The 12027-nt window shown below is 40.4% G+C and overlaps 1 protein-coding gene across 4 annotated transcripts in view; it reads right to left on the reverse strand.

Moving 5' to 3' along the window:
* Positions 1-3841: 3841 nt before the first annotated feature.
* The window catches only part of LOC133491942 (roundabout homolog 1-like), a 61734-nt gene continuing 53548 nt past the window's right edge, over positions 3842-12027 (reverse strand). For 2 of the 4 annotated variants that reach the window (XM_061803700.1, XM_061803699.1), the window contains exons 17-29: positions 11179-11376; positions 10522-10548; positions 9828-9867; positions 9517-9671; positions 9079-9420; positions 8887-9006; positions 8657-8792; positions 8144-8299; positions 7446-7806; positions 6802-6928; positions 6469-6690; positions 6225-6331; positions 3842-5680 (exon numbers count right to left, since the gene is read on the reverse strand). In XM_061803700.1, the coding sequence (XP_061659684.1) occupies positions 5666-5680; positions 6225-6331; positions 6469-6690; positions 6802-6928; positions 7446-7806; positions 8144-8299; positions 8657-8792; positions 8887-9006; positions 9079-9420; positions 9517-9671; positions 9828-9867; positions 10522-10548; positions 11179-11376 (2006 nt within the window). In that variant the 3' untranslated portion in view covers positions 3842-5665. The remainder of the gene's footprint in view (positions 5681-6224; positions 6332-6468; positions 6691-6801; positions 6929-7445; positions 7807-8143; positions 8300-8656; positions 8793-8886; positions 9007-9078; positions 9421-9516; positions 9672-9827; positions 9868-10521; positions 10549-11178; positions 11377-12027) is intronic. The other 2 variants (XM_061803702.1, XM_061803701.1) reach the window with 1 other exon arrangement.

The raw sequence follows: 12027 nt of genomic DNA on the forward strand, positions 1-12027 counted from the left end.
TACCAGACGTATTAACTTGAAATGTTTATAATTGGCTGGGGTAGTTGTGTCCTGTGATGTAGCTTGCACTGGATCATTTTGTGAAGAGTTCCTCATATTTTCTAATATCATATTTAGCCTTGTAAAAGACCTGCAAATAATGAAAATAAAATGATGTATTATACTCTTTCTTTTCCAGCCACTCACTTTCAGACCATACAGTGTATCACTATTGTGTGTCTGAGTAGGAGCCAAATGCAGGGTAGTTTAATTATGGCCGAGGTCATACACAAGTGAGCAATCCAAAAAAACAGAAGCACAAAAAACACGTTTCAAAAAGCCAAAGTCCAAAGATACCGAAATTAGGTCCGATAACTACGAGGCACAACTTGAAACATGAATAAGGCTTTTATTATTATGATACTATTCATTTCATTCTTGCCCCGACCAGGCATTTGTTGAAGTCCACAATCACACACACGCATATCAGGACATTCAGCTCGTCTGTGTAAATTTAGCTCCCTTGTTTCTTTCAGTTCTTCCCGGTCCATTGTTTGTTCATGTCAGTGTCACAGCAGTCATGTTTTGATTCCAGTTGAAGATTTATTGAAGTTTTTCTTTGTTACTTTGTTTAGGTACCTTTTCTTGAGAATGAAATATCGTTTTGAGACTCCTGCACTTCTGCCTTGCCTCCCTCCTCCACATTTTTGGGCTCATCTTCCTTGCTTTCTCTCACCACACCCGTGGCAGATCTTACCCAGAAAAGACAAAATGTCTCATTGCTGCATATGTATTATCATTTTGTGTACTGATCCCAATATGCGATTGTGTACAGTCATTTTGACAGTATGATTCCATAGTGTACAACTGACTGAATTGTGACTCATGACATTTTGGTTATTACTAGTACTAGTAGGCTATTAGATAGTGTGACGCAAACAACATGAGACTGCAGCGCTGCTCCTGAGGGGACGCTAAAGGCCGTGGTCTCCTGGCTTCTAGCTCCCTCAGTGACCAATTTATTTTCATCTTCTTCGCTCTGATAGGTCTGCTGCCTTTCCGTTGCATCATGAAACTGTGCACTCACTGTGGAGTTCTGGAGCAAATTGTGGAAAAAAAAAATCCACTCATGTTGCTGATTGTGGTGATTAAGAGCTATCGAAAAATGTCAGTCCAATCATTCTAAACAAAGGTTTTTTCCAAAAAATCCGGCTCTTCCTATTTTAGATTTATATATTGTCACTATCTAAAAGCATTAGGGAAGAAGTGTTTGGTATTGGGAAAATATCCTTGTTTACACCATCAAGTTCCCTAATAATTGTATTTGATAGGATAAGATTTGTCATAATAATACTTTTGTTCATCTCACTGATTAAAAAAGCACATCTGCGTGAAGTCAGAGCAAGTGTAAGACAACAGAGCATCTTTGTTCATACCACACGATTTGGATTATAATCTTTGAACTGAACAGCCATCCTACAGTTGTGTGTTTTATTGCATTGTCTAGTGTTGTTGTTTAGCCTACTGAGAGCATTTAGTTTCTGCACCACTTCCCAAACAGTTTTCTTTTCAAAGTTTTGACATCCTAAAATGAAAAGCATGCCAAACAACTTCCTGCTGGCATTGTGTGACAGTAGAGAATTTTTAAATTCATTCCTGGGGGGACAAAAGCAGCTCTCGGTTTATCATGTGCACAAGCGAGCATGTTGTTGTTTTTCCCATCAAAATGTGCATCTGTACAAAAATCCAATGCTCTGTTTTTAATATGATAACATTGTTGTTTTATTGTTTTGTAGCACTGTATTTTTATTGATATTTAAAAAAGGTATTGTGTACGTTTTTTTTTTTTTAATTTATAAGAATGCACTGCTTTTGGGAAATCTAAGCTGACAATATTGTTTGGTTCCAAGTCCTCTTGGCATGAAACGATGCACCCTTCCCTGCTTCCCACTCAGTGACAGACAGCCATATATCTCCTTAAACAAATTTAAATTTACAACTGCTGCTGCAAGCTCTGTCTCACGAAGCACATTGATTATCTCCGACACGTCTTAATTCCTCACCAACTGTCTGCTTGAACAGAAACTAATCTTCCTCAAACAAACCTTCAGTCAATTAGAAGTTTTACATTCCAGCTTCATCACTTAGCCTCTCAAAAACTCATAACTCTTAAGCTTCATACAAGTGTCAGGTTTTTTATTGTTCTCAACATTTCTTTTGAATGGCAGTGGTGTCTTTGGATGAATTAAAATAGTAAATTTAAAAGTGTCTTTCTATATTCTTTCATTGGTAGCCCTTATTTCTGATGAATTATTGACTTGGATCAAATTTTCAGGATTGGAGAATGTGTAATCTTGTCCCTTTTTTTCTTATTTGTTTGGTTGGACACCACTCACCCATCCCACTGGCACTTCATATTGCTGCCATCAGGGAGGAGACTGCAGAGCCTTTGGGCCAAAACCAACAAACTCAAAGATAGTTTCTTCCACCAGGCAGTCAGGATGCTCATTTGCCTCTCTGCTTTTCCCCCATTATTGTTATTCCCCCCTGGCGCCCAACAACATTGACTCAAGACCACTTTAAGCACAGTATTTGTCTTGCCCTTGCAGCACTCTGTACATTACCCAACTAATTATTCCGCTACACTGTTGATAAATGTATTTAATTGAATACACTTTCCATAATACTCAACTGTGTACATTGCTGCTCATAATATCAATATCAAACATCTTTGTTTACTGTATATATTTATTTGTCTACTATAGCACTGCAGGTGTGAGAGGAACGCTATTTCAGGTCTGTTGGATGTCATGTATGTATAACACATCTGACAATAAAGTTACTTAAACATGAACTTCATGCCTCGTATGTTTACTTTTTGTGCACCCTCCTATGTTCCTTCTACATGGCCATTTGTTTTTTCGCTCATAGCGTAGCTTTATTTTGTGTTCCTCTTTAAAGCTTTCCTCATCCTCCTACTCACCAGCCTGTCTCTCCGGTGGTATCCTGATGTCAGTTTTTTGAGAGATTTTTGCTCTTTCAACTTTTTCTTTCATCTGTTTTGGATCAAGTGGATAAAAGTCCACCTTCACTTTGTTGGTGGACAAAGTTTTCACTCGAAGAAAAACAAAAACAAAACTATTGTCTTTATTATTGAAGTCGTTAAATCACATTTCTTTTAAACGCCTTGTGAGGAGTCCGTGGAAGATTTGAAGGTAAAAAACAACCCTGCTTGCCAATTGTGTACTGAAGTTGAACTGCAGCCAAGGCGAAATTTTTATTCTGTCTGCGTTGCCAGGGATTTTCAGGAGGATAGAAGATTCAGGCCTTTTTGAATGATAAGGGCGGGGTTCCAATAAATACACTGCCTTTCGCTGTTTTGGCTCAGGGTAATGTCGAGTGGATCTCAACAAAGCCAAAAAAAATTGCCATCCATCCATTTTCCCGGCTTCATTCGCGTCGCGGGTGGGCCAGAGCTTTTCTCAGGTATTTTTGGCCGAGAGGCGGCGTGAACCCTGGACTGCTAACCATACGATTGCAGGAAAATAACAAAAGAAATACTGTATACACATTCATATTCCTACATGGGCAATTAAGAAGAGTCTTCAATCAACATACCATCCATGTTTTCGGAATCCGTGATGAAGCTGGAGAAAACCAACGCAAGTATGTGTGTGGGGGGTGGGTGGGAGGATTGTTGCAACCTCCACACAGGAAAGTGAGTTTTAGTTTAGAGTTACTTTAGATCCCATTTTTACAGCTCAGGAGAAATGATATACTGTAAAATGTTATCAACCACAAACAACGGTGTCATTTGGAAATTCAATTTAATTTGTAAACAGATAGAATGAACGTTTTTTTAATTAAATGTAAAAAAAAAATCAGAATAGTACAGTACAGTACTGCAGTAAGAAATTAACTCAATATTTTCCATACGATTGAAATGTTCTCTTTCCTCCTACTGTTTATAATTCAGAAGCTTTCAATACTGCGATCTGAAGCATAAAATAAATAAACTTAATGACTTGAAGATTTTGCACATGACTGGTAAAGGAAGACTACAAAAGTACAAAACGGCTGCAGACAAGTATGTCATTGAAGCAAACACTGATTAAGAGTCGGGAGCATCTGCTGATAATTGGTGGTAGAAAAACAAAATGTGACCTTTGACCCCAGTTATAACTGAGATTGGATGGAAGCTGATAAAAACAAGTCATAGAACTAGTTGACCTCTGGCCTCAGCTACATCACTGTCAAAATATAGAAATCCCAGAGTGATTACATTCATGTTCTTGAAAAAACAGCAAGCTCGTTTTGCCATGAAGCACTTCCATTATGTGAGTTGCATCTTTCTTTAGCATCAGCAGCAAAATAAAATACAGGAAACATTTAATACAATTTGGTAAAAACTTATTGGAAATAACCTCCAGACAAAAATTATAATTATGTCACTGGCTCTTGTTATGTAATTTGTAGAGAGAGATTAAATGGAAACGTTGCATGATCATCATAGGTTTTGTTGATCATGCTGCTTTCGTGTATGGTAAGATGTACAAGTAGTTAATAGTGAAATATAGTCAGTTGTAGGGATTGTGAGCTACTCCCATCTTAACGGGGATTCTTCTATTTTGGTCGAAATGAATTTTTGGGGCACTTCTATTTATTTACTTATTTATTTTACAAAAATGAATATTGTGATGTCGTTTGGATGCACTCTGATATTTCAATTAGTGCTGTATTACTGTCATGGACTACAGTGATTGTATCATATACTGAGGGTAACCTTTCTGATATCCCAAGCTAATGGAATTAAATCAATTTACTGGCAAACTGTTTTATGAATCCATTTAGGTTGCCATGAGATTAATAGGAAAATCGAGACAGGTGATTTAATTTTAAGAAGTTATGGCCAAGGTCTGGTAAAGAGGAACAAAAGAGAACAGAACTCTGGTGGATTTAAAAAAAAATAGAAATAAAACAAAAACAGTCCAGGAGTAGGATTTTCTCATGATAAAGTAAATATCCTTAAGTAATATCTCCACGAGGAGAAGGCGCATGCACAAATTACACAAAACAGATATTTCACTTCTGACTCACAGCAGCTTGAAATGTAAAATTGAGATCAACATTCATTTTCTCAGAATAAAGTTAATTTATCAAGTGATTTACACAGTTCCACAGAATGCATACAATAGTAGTAATAATAATAATAATGATGATAACAAGTGATTGTGCTTTTCTAACCAAAGTAGAACAAACCATACAAGGACAAGGTGTACATCACTTATAAAACATGAACACTGTCACATCAAATTTCAATTTGAAGCACTTCTGTGGCAGTAAACGAATTTACAAGATGTCTGGAAATGACACGAGCATTTTAGAACACATGAGAAATTCTCATCATGTACAATATTTTCGTAGAGACTCACATCAGCCATGTGCATTTATCTTATGTCACAGGGTGAGCCTTTTGTCCAGGCCCGTGGCAGACGCTCCGCCAAAATATAGTTCACAAACATACGAAACATGAGCACTTTTTTTTTTTTTAAACCAACACTGAGTGAGAAATTAGGGATAGAAAAAGAGCATTTATTGTGCAGTACTTTTCTTTTCTGTGTAGTCCACCTGCACCCCAATGTCCTCCAGTGAAGCAGCTGTAAGATGTTCAAGGTGTCAAAGATTCTCAACTTCTCAGGAACTATTAAAAAAAGAGAGAGAAAACCTCAGGTGTGTTGCAAATATACAAAGTAGTATTTACTTTAGTCTGGATGTGAAATAGCTGTGTACTTTTTACTTCACATTATTTTTATTTTTTTCTAATTAGCAGTTGTATTTATTTGGTGGCGATAATGACATGTTACGGATACACAGTGGAGCCTCAGAACCTTGCACTGATGCAAAATACATTATTTTGGGTGCTGGAACGGCCTTAGTGCATTTCCATTCATTTCAGTGGGAAACATGACCTCAGTTTATAAATGTTTCTGATAACAAACAGTCAAGGAACTAATTGCATTTGACAGCAGATGTTTCACTGTACTATAAGGTGGATTGGATGTTATGGATGTTGGATGTTATATTGTTGTCATGAAGTCTGAAAATGGAGGCTCCCAGGATCCCATCAGGATCCCATCAGCTCACCTCTCTTTGCCAAATGGATCTGGATTCACTGTTGTACAGTACATTGTACATTATCTCTATAATATCTTTGACGGTTTTGTCTATTTTACCTCCCAGCTTACCTCATCTACTCCTGCAGACTGCATTTGTACTGCGTGTTTGATCCTCACGTCTTCAGACGCCATAAAGATGGATACTTTGGAGTCATTGGCCTCACTTTGAGCTGGACCTGATGGGAGAGACGGAGAAGTGTACAGAAGAATGACCCCACGTTCTAATCCACATCAAAATGAAGCATTTAGGGGTCAGAAATCTATCAAATGCACACATTGCAAAGGGAACAACACAACACAATCTCCCCAGTACCTGAGTGCTGTTTGCTTTTGCTGCCTGCTTTCCCCCTGGGTAGAATCTCGTGTATGTCTTGGCTCTCGCCCTCTTCAAATGGAGCCTCTCTGACTCGGTGAGTCCCGGTGCTGCCTCTTCGGCCCCGGGCTTCTCCAGAACCCATCCGGGGTAACGTGGCCCCCCTTACTCTCAAGTCGCTGTGGGATAACTGACCGGGGAAATTCAGAGGCATGAACAAGTCTGGAGCAGAGAGGGGGGATGGGGGACAGAGGAGAACACCCACAAATCCAAATATTTAGATCTCATGTAATATTTGTTGGAGCACATCCTTGTATCAACTTCATGTTTTACCGTCACTGAAGGCATCTTTGGGATGGTAGCTCGGTTGTAGACATTGATTCTGCTTGCACTTTCTGGGCCTTTTCTGCATCATTGCAGGACTCATGTTGCTGTCTGTAGACATGGGACTGCTGGGTCGCTCACCTGAGATTTGAAATGAAAAGAAATAAAGACACTTTCAGATTATTTACAATGTAAAGTACATATCGTCTTAGAAATGTATGTCAAGCTGTTGTTAAGATTCTAAAAAGATCTTTTGTTGACTTATTCTGTAAATGCCCGAGTACGCATGCCAGGCCAGTAGATGGCGGTGTCCTTCTGGGGAGTTCACTGTGCACCTACTTGATTTTCCTGGTCTTATTCATCATCAAGCCACCCAAGCTATATGAACTATTCAGTTTTCTTGTATACGTTGTTCAATATTTCCGATAAATGAATGTAATCATAATCCTTATTAATTCTTATCTTTGTATTAAAGAGATGGGCCAACACTATCTTGCTCAAAGGTACTTCTTCATTGTGCCAAGGAAGGAGGGGATTGAATGCCAAACCCACAACCGCCAGGGTAAGTGACAAAGCCATGTTTGTTTTGACGTGTTGTCTTATTCCTGCAAAAAGCCATCTGGCTAAAATACTTTTGAGCGCCGTGACGTCACCTCACCTGACTCCTCTGGGTATCTGCACATACGCAAGCCTTCTGCCTGGCTGAAATCTCCATCCGTGAAGAATGATCCGTCTGAGGTGCTTACGACACTGGACCTGCCTGATGATAAGTTATCCTCAGATGCAGAGCCCCAGCTGTTAACCATGGACCCTGTGACCGATCTATCCAGCTCCCCCGTGCTGGAGGCGGGGGTCTGTTCCAGCCTGTGGAAGAGCAGCTTGTGCGGGGAGTGGTGAGGTAACTTTTGTTTGTGCTGTTGGGTTTGGTGCAGATGGAGGTGGTTTTGATCGTGCGCTGTCTCCTCCCCTGCGTCCTCGTCTTGCTCGTCAGCGTCCTTGTACATGGGGGTGGAGCTGAGTTTTGGGAGAGAAAGGGAAATGGTGGCCGTCCATTTTGGTAGCTTCAGAGAACATTCATAATTCAAGCACTGAACAGCACCTGCTGTAATTAAGTACATGTGCACTTTCTCCCCATGAGGTTTTTCCAAAACAAAATTATTAGCAACAGTATCCATTGCAGTTCTACAACCACAATAAACAAAAAAGAAAAACACGATCTATCAAAGATTACCACAATTATGCAGTGGCAGAATTGTTTATATGTTTTGTATTGATACTCCTTAGACTCTTTACAGGCTGTATTAAATATGTCTGAAATAGTTTATGCTGTAGGTTTGATGAAAATGGTTACCTGGGGTGCTTGGTTCCATCTTGCAGACCGTTGCTCATGGTGATTCCCTGTGGATGTGTCGTACTTTGGTGACTGTAAGACACGTCGGAGGAAGATGACTCTGCCCCTCGAATTGGTGGAGTCGGGCAGCCATCTGTTCTCCGTTCTGCATCAAAACTGAGAAAAAAAGACATTACAGCGAATTAGATAAAAAAACAAACAATTATATTAATTTCAAATCATTACACAACGCCGAATTGTGAATTAAATTCCTGATTTGGTGGTGGCAAAAGTGAAGTGAAAATAGTTGTCCTGTTGACTGGTAAAACCCGAGTTCATTTACTTTTTAAATCCAGATTTATTTGAATGTACTATTCAATGGAGAGCATACATAGAGACATGTCTTGCACGCTTGTTTTACTCCAGTATTCTTATCTTGACCACAACTGGGCTCGAGAAACGGTCGTTGCATTTCGAAAGGGCAGCAGGCAGATCCGAACGAGGCATTTGTTGATAATTAAAATTCAAGCGCACCTCTTCTCCATGGGGAGGCTGTACTCATCACCGTTCCAGGCAATAGCGTGAGGAGGCGAAAGAGCATCTCCCCAGCTAACAGCAGTATGTTTTGGAGTCTTCATGCCCCGTGGTCCTTTCTTTTGATTTTGACTTCCTAAGAAATTAGTAGAAGAGTCAAAGTTCTGCGGCCTTGGGCTTGACTGGTTTCAAACTAGTGAAGGTGTGACAAGTGAGGCCCTGAGCGTTACCTGAGGTGCTGTTGCTCCCCCTGTCTGAGCTGTAATGCGAGCCTCCCATGCTGTGATCTTGGCTATGGTTGCGGGCGATGGTTTTGTGATGGACTAAGCCTTCATTTACTTGCGGATGATCTGAAGAAAGAGTAGTGTTAAAATATCTAACATCTTATTTTACCCTCGCAGTCTGATTGGATCCTACTTTACCTTTATTTAGAACATTTTGCTCAATGATGTTGTAGTGCATCTGTGTGGCCATCTCTCTTGGCAGCGGAGGAGGGTTTGGAGGCTGATTCCAGCAGGGCACGTCAATTGACTCCAAGGTATGAGCCTTGTTTTTAATACTGGCCTGGATAAGCTGGGTGGTAGCATATGGGATTGGCTCATATGCATCTGATGAATCTCCTCCTGGACTTGCATAGCACAAGTTGGAATTGTTGAACTTTTTGATCTCATTGAGCTTCTCGCCGAGATTCACGTCGGTATAAATAGCTGTCTCCGAGCCATGTTTGTTATCTGGGTGCTTTCCGTAGTTAGCGATGCAATCGGCTGAAGAGAACAAATAACAGCAGTATTAAAATAAAAATGAAAAGGCCAAGTAACGAGCTGTTTTGATGGTATGTCAGAGACGTGACGTGCACTAACCTGGTCGGCTGTATGTTGTCATGTTACTGTCACTGGTGCCGTTGGCATTATTGCAGCAGTTGATGCCGCACTCCTTTTGATTGGCACATGAATTTGGCCAATTGTCTGGCATCCAGAGCGGGTTCATGGGTTCAGCCATGCCGAGAAAGCCAGGTCTGCAACAAGGAGAGGGCCATCACTCAAAACCTGCTCTACTCACAGATCAAATGAGAGCACACAACGCTCAACATTTACAACAGGTAGACAACGCCTCCCAGTGTTTCTACAATGCAGCTGCAATTCCATTGCAAAAGAACCAAAATACCACTTGCCTGCCAGCGCTGCACACAGATTCTCCTCTTTGATATGCAACTGCAAAATAAGGCAGAAAACATTCATTTTTGATGAGCTGTCACAAACAGGAAGTGCCGGGGGCAAAGAACAAAACTGACAGACGGCAAAAGTCGAAAGTTTATACCAACTTGAGTTAGGGTATAACGTCTGACTAGGTTGCCTCAATCGTCGTGGAGGCAGCAGACATGCTTTCAATGTTTTATTTTAATGCCACAATTGAATCTGAAGAACATTTGTGCCTTACATCTATTTTTGATAACTTATTATAATTAGACATTGCATCGATAAAAGCAGAAAGACAAACATGGAAACTTTTTAAGTGTGGACAATTTCAGGACACTTGTTTCTTTCAACGTAAAGTAAAAAATCCTAAATGGAGAAAGGAAAGCCCAATCCTCCAAACCTTTTGGATGAACTAAATCAAAGATTTTGGGTCAGGCCCTCTCTCACTTCCTACATCAGTGACCTCTGACCACACAAAAGCATTTTGAAAGTCTTCTCAGAAGATTGGGAGTTGTTGGAGCAGCAAATGAGAGACGAGAGCAAACACAAATTTTGACTTCTTGAAATTTAAGTCTCAATACTTTTGGCCAGAGTCTATTATAGTCCTATATATGTAATTGTCTTGAACAACAAAGATCCACACAAGCGAGGTAACTAAATTGTACTTACCTGTTGGTGTAAATGTGAAAGACGGCACTGTATGGACACATAAAAAGAGTTTTAGTTCATGCAATTCTATGGCAAACAAGAGCAACAGCTACTCATCTATGCCGTGCTGCGTGCCCACCATCAATATGATGGGTCATCGAAGATTTTAAAAGCATCCTATAAATTGTCAGTATCTGTCATAAACATGTGAAAAGGTTAAACGGAGGCGTGATGGATAAGGGAAATTTAACAGGGATCTTGAAGCAAAGGTAACGACAGCTTGACAAGCTTGTGTGTCCAAACACAGCTGTGAGAAAATGACATGTTAAAGCATCTAAAGGTCAGCCTTTAAATGTCTGCGTTATATGTGCGCAGCCAGTTGTAATTGTGTCTGAAGTCTTTGTGCCTAAAGAATCGTTTGAAAGCGGCATTCACTCCACTTTGACAAAAAAAAAGAAAAAATATCATTAATGTAAGTAGATAAAATGTGGGTACTTATATTTACACTATACACCAGTCATTCCCCATGTACATGGAAAAAGACGACACGCTGTTGCCGACCCCGAACGGGACAAGCCGAAAGGAAAAGAAGACACGAGTCATTCCCCAAGGTTAAATAATTGGAAAATATAGTTATAGTATTACGCCAAACGATGTAAAAAAGAGGAGATCACAGACCCTTGCGGATGCCGGTGTACGTGCTGCTGAGGCCACTTCGCTTCTTACGGTGACGATACAGCCACACGCTGAAAATCATAAGGACCAACCAGCAGGTGGCGCCAATGCCTGCGATAAATGCCGGCTGCTTCACCACGTCGGAAATGTGCGAGAGGGCGTCCTTTGCCCCGCTGAGATCCATCATCTGACCAGCAGAGTCTAGGAAGCATCATACAGTCCACATTGGGCAACATCCACAGACATTTCAGAGTAAGATCGTGTCATTCCCCGTCAATGGCAAGTAAGCTGACTGAATTGATGATGCTTGAAATATGAATTCTCATTTTGTTGATTATGGAGTTTAGCATTGTAAAATGTGCCTGCATGGTACTCAGTGACGCATTGGGGCCGGATAGGGAGTGAAGACCACCCAGATTCACGCACCCACCGAACTCAAAAAGTGAATCAATATGAGCTTGCTCACAATTCTGAGGTTACCCCGGCTTTAATGAAGACTCTAAATTGTCCACTGGTGTCCATGTGAACATGAACACTCATTTGCGTGCGCCCTAAGACTGCCTGTCAACCAATACCCAAAAATGAGCTGGGATGTTATGGCAAGACATTTGACACTAGTATGCTTCCCACTGTGTGGAAATAGTTTCAGAAGGCCCTTTCATTTTTCAGCATTGAGTAGACAAAACAAGCTCCCTAAAAACCTCTGACATTCGAATAGATGAAGAAATTAAAAATACAAATCTGATGCATAGGGACGACCACCTCAAAATCGGACCATGTTCTGTAGGAGTGATAGTGCTGCAAATGCTTTTATGCATACTGTAATTTCTCATGTATGATGTGCAAAGTTTT

This window comes from Syngnathoides biaculeatus, chromosome 18, assembly GCF_019802595.1.
Source record: "Syngnathoides biaculeatus isolate LvHL_M chromosome 18, ASM1980259v1, whole genome shotgun sequence".
Lineage (NCBI taxonomy): Eukaryota > Metazoa > Chordata > Actinopteri > Syngnathiformes > Syngnathidae > Syngnathoides > Syngnathoides biaculeatus.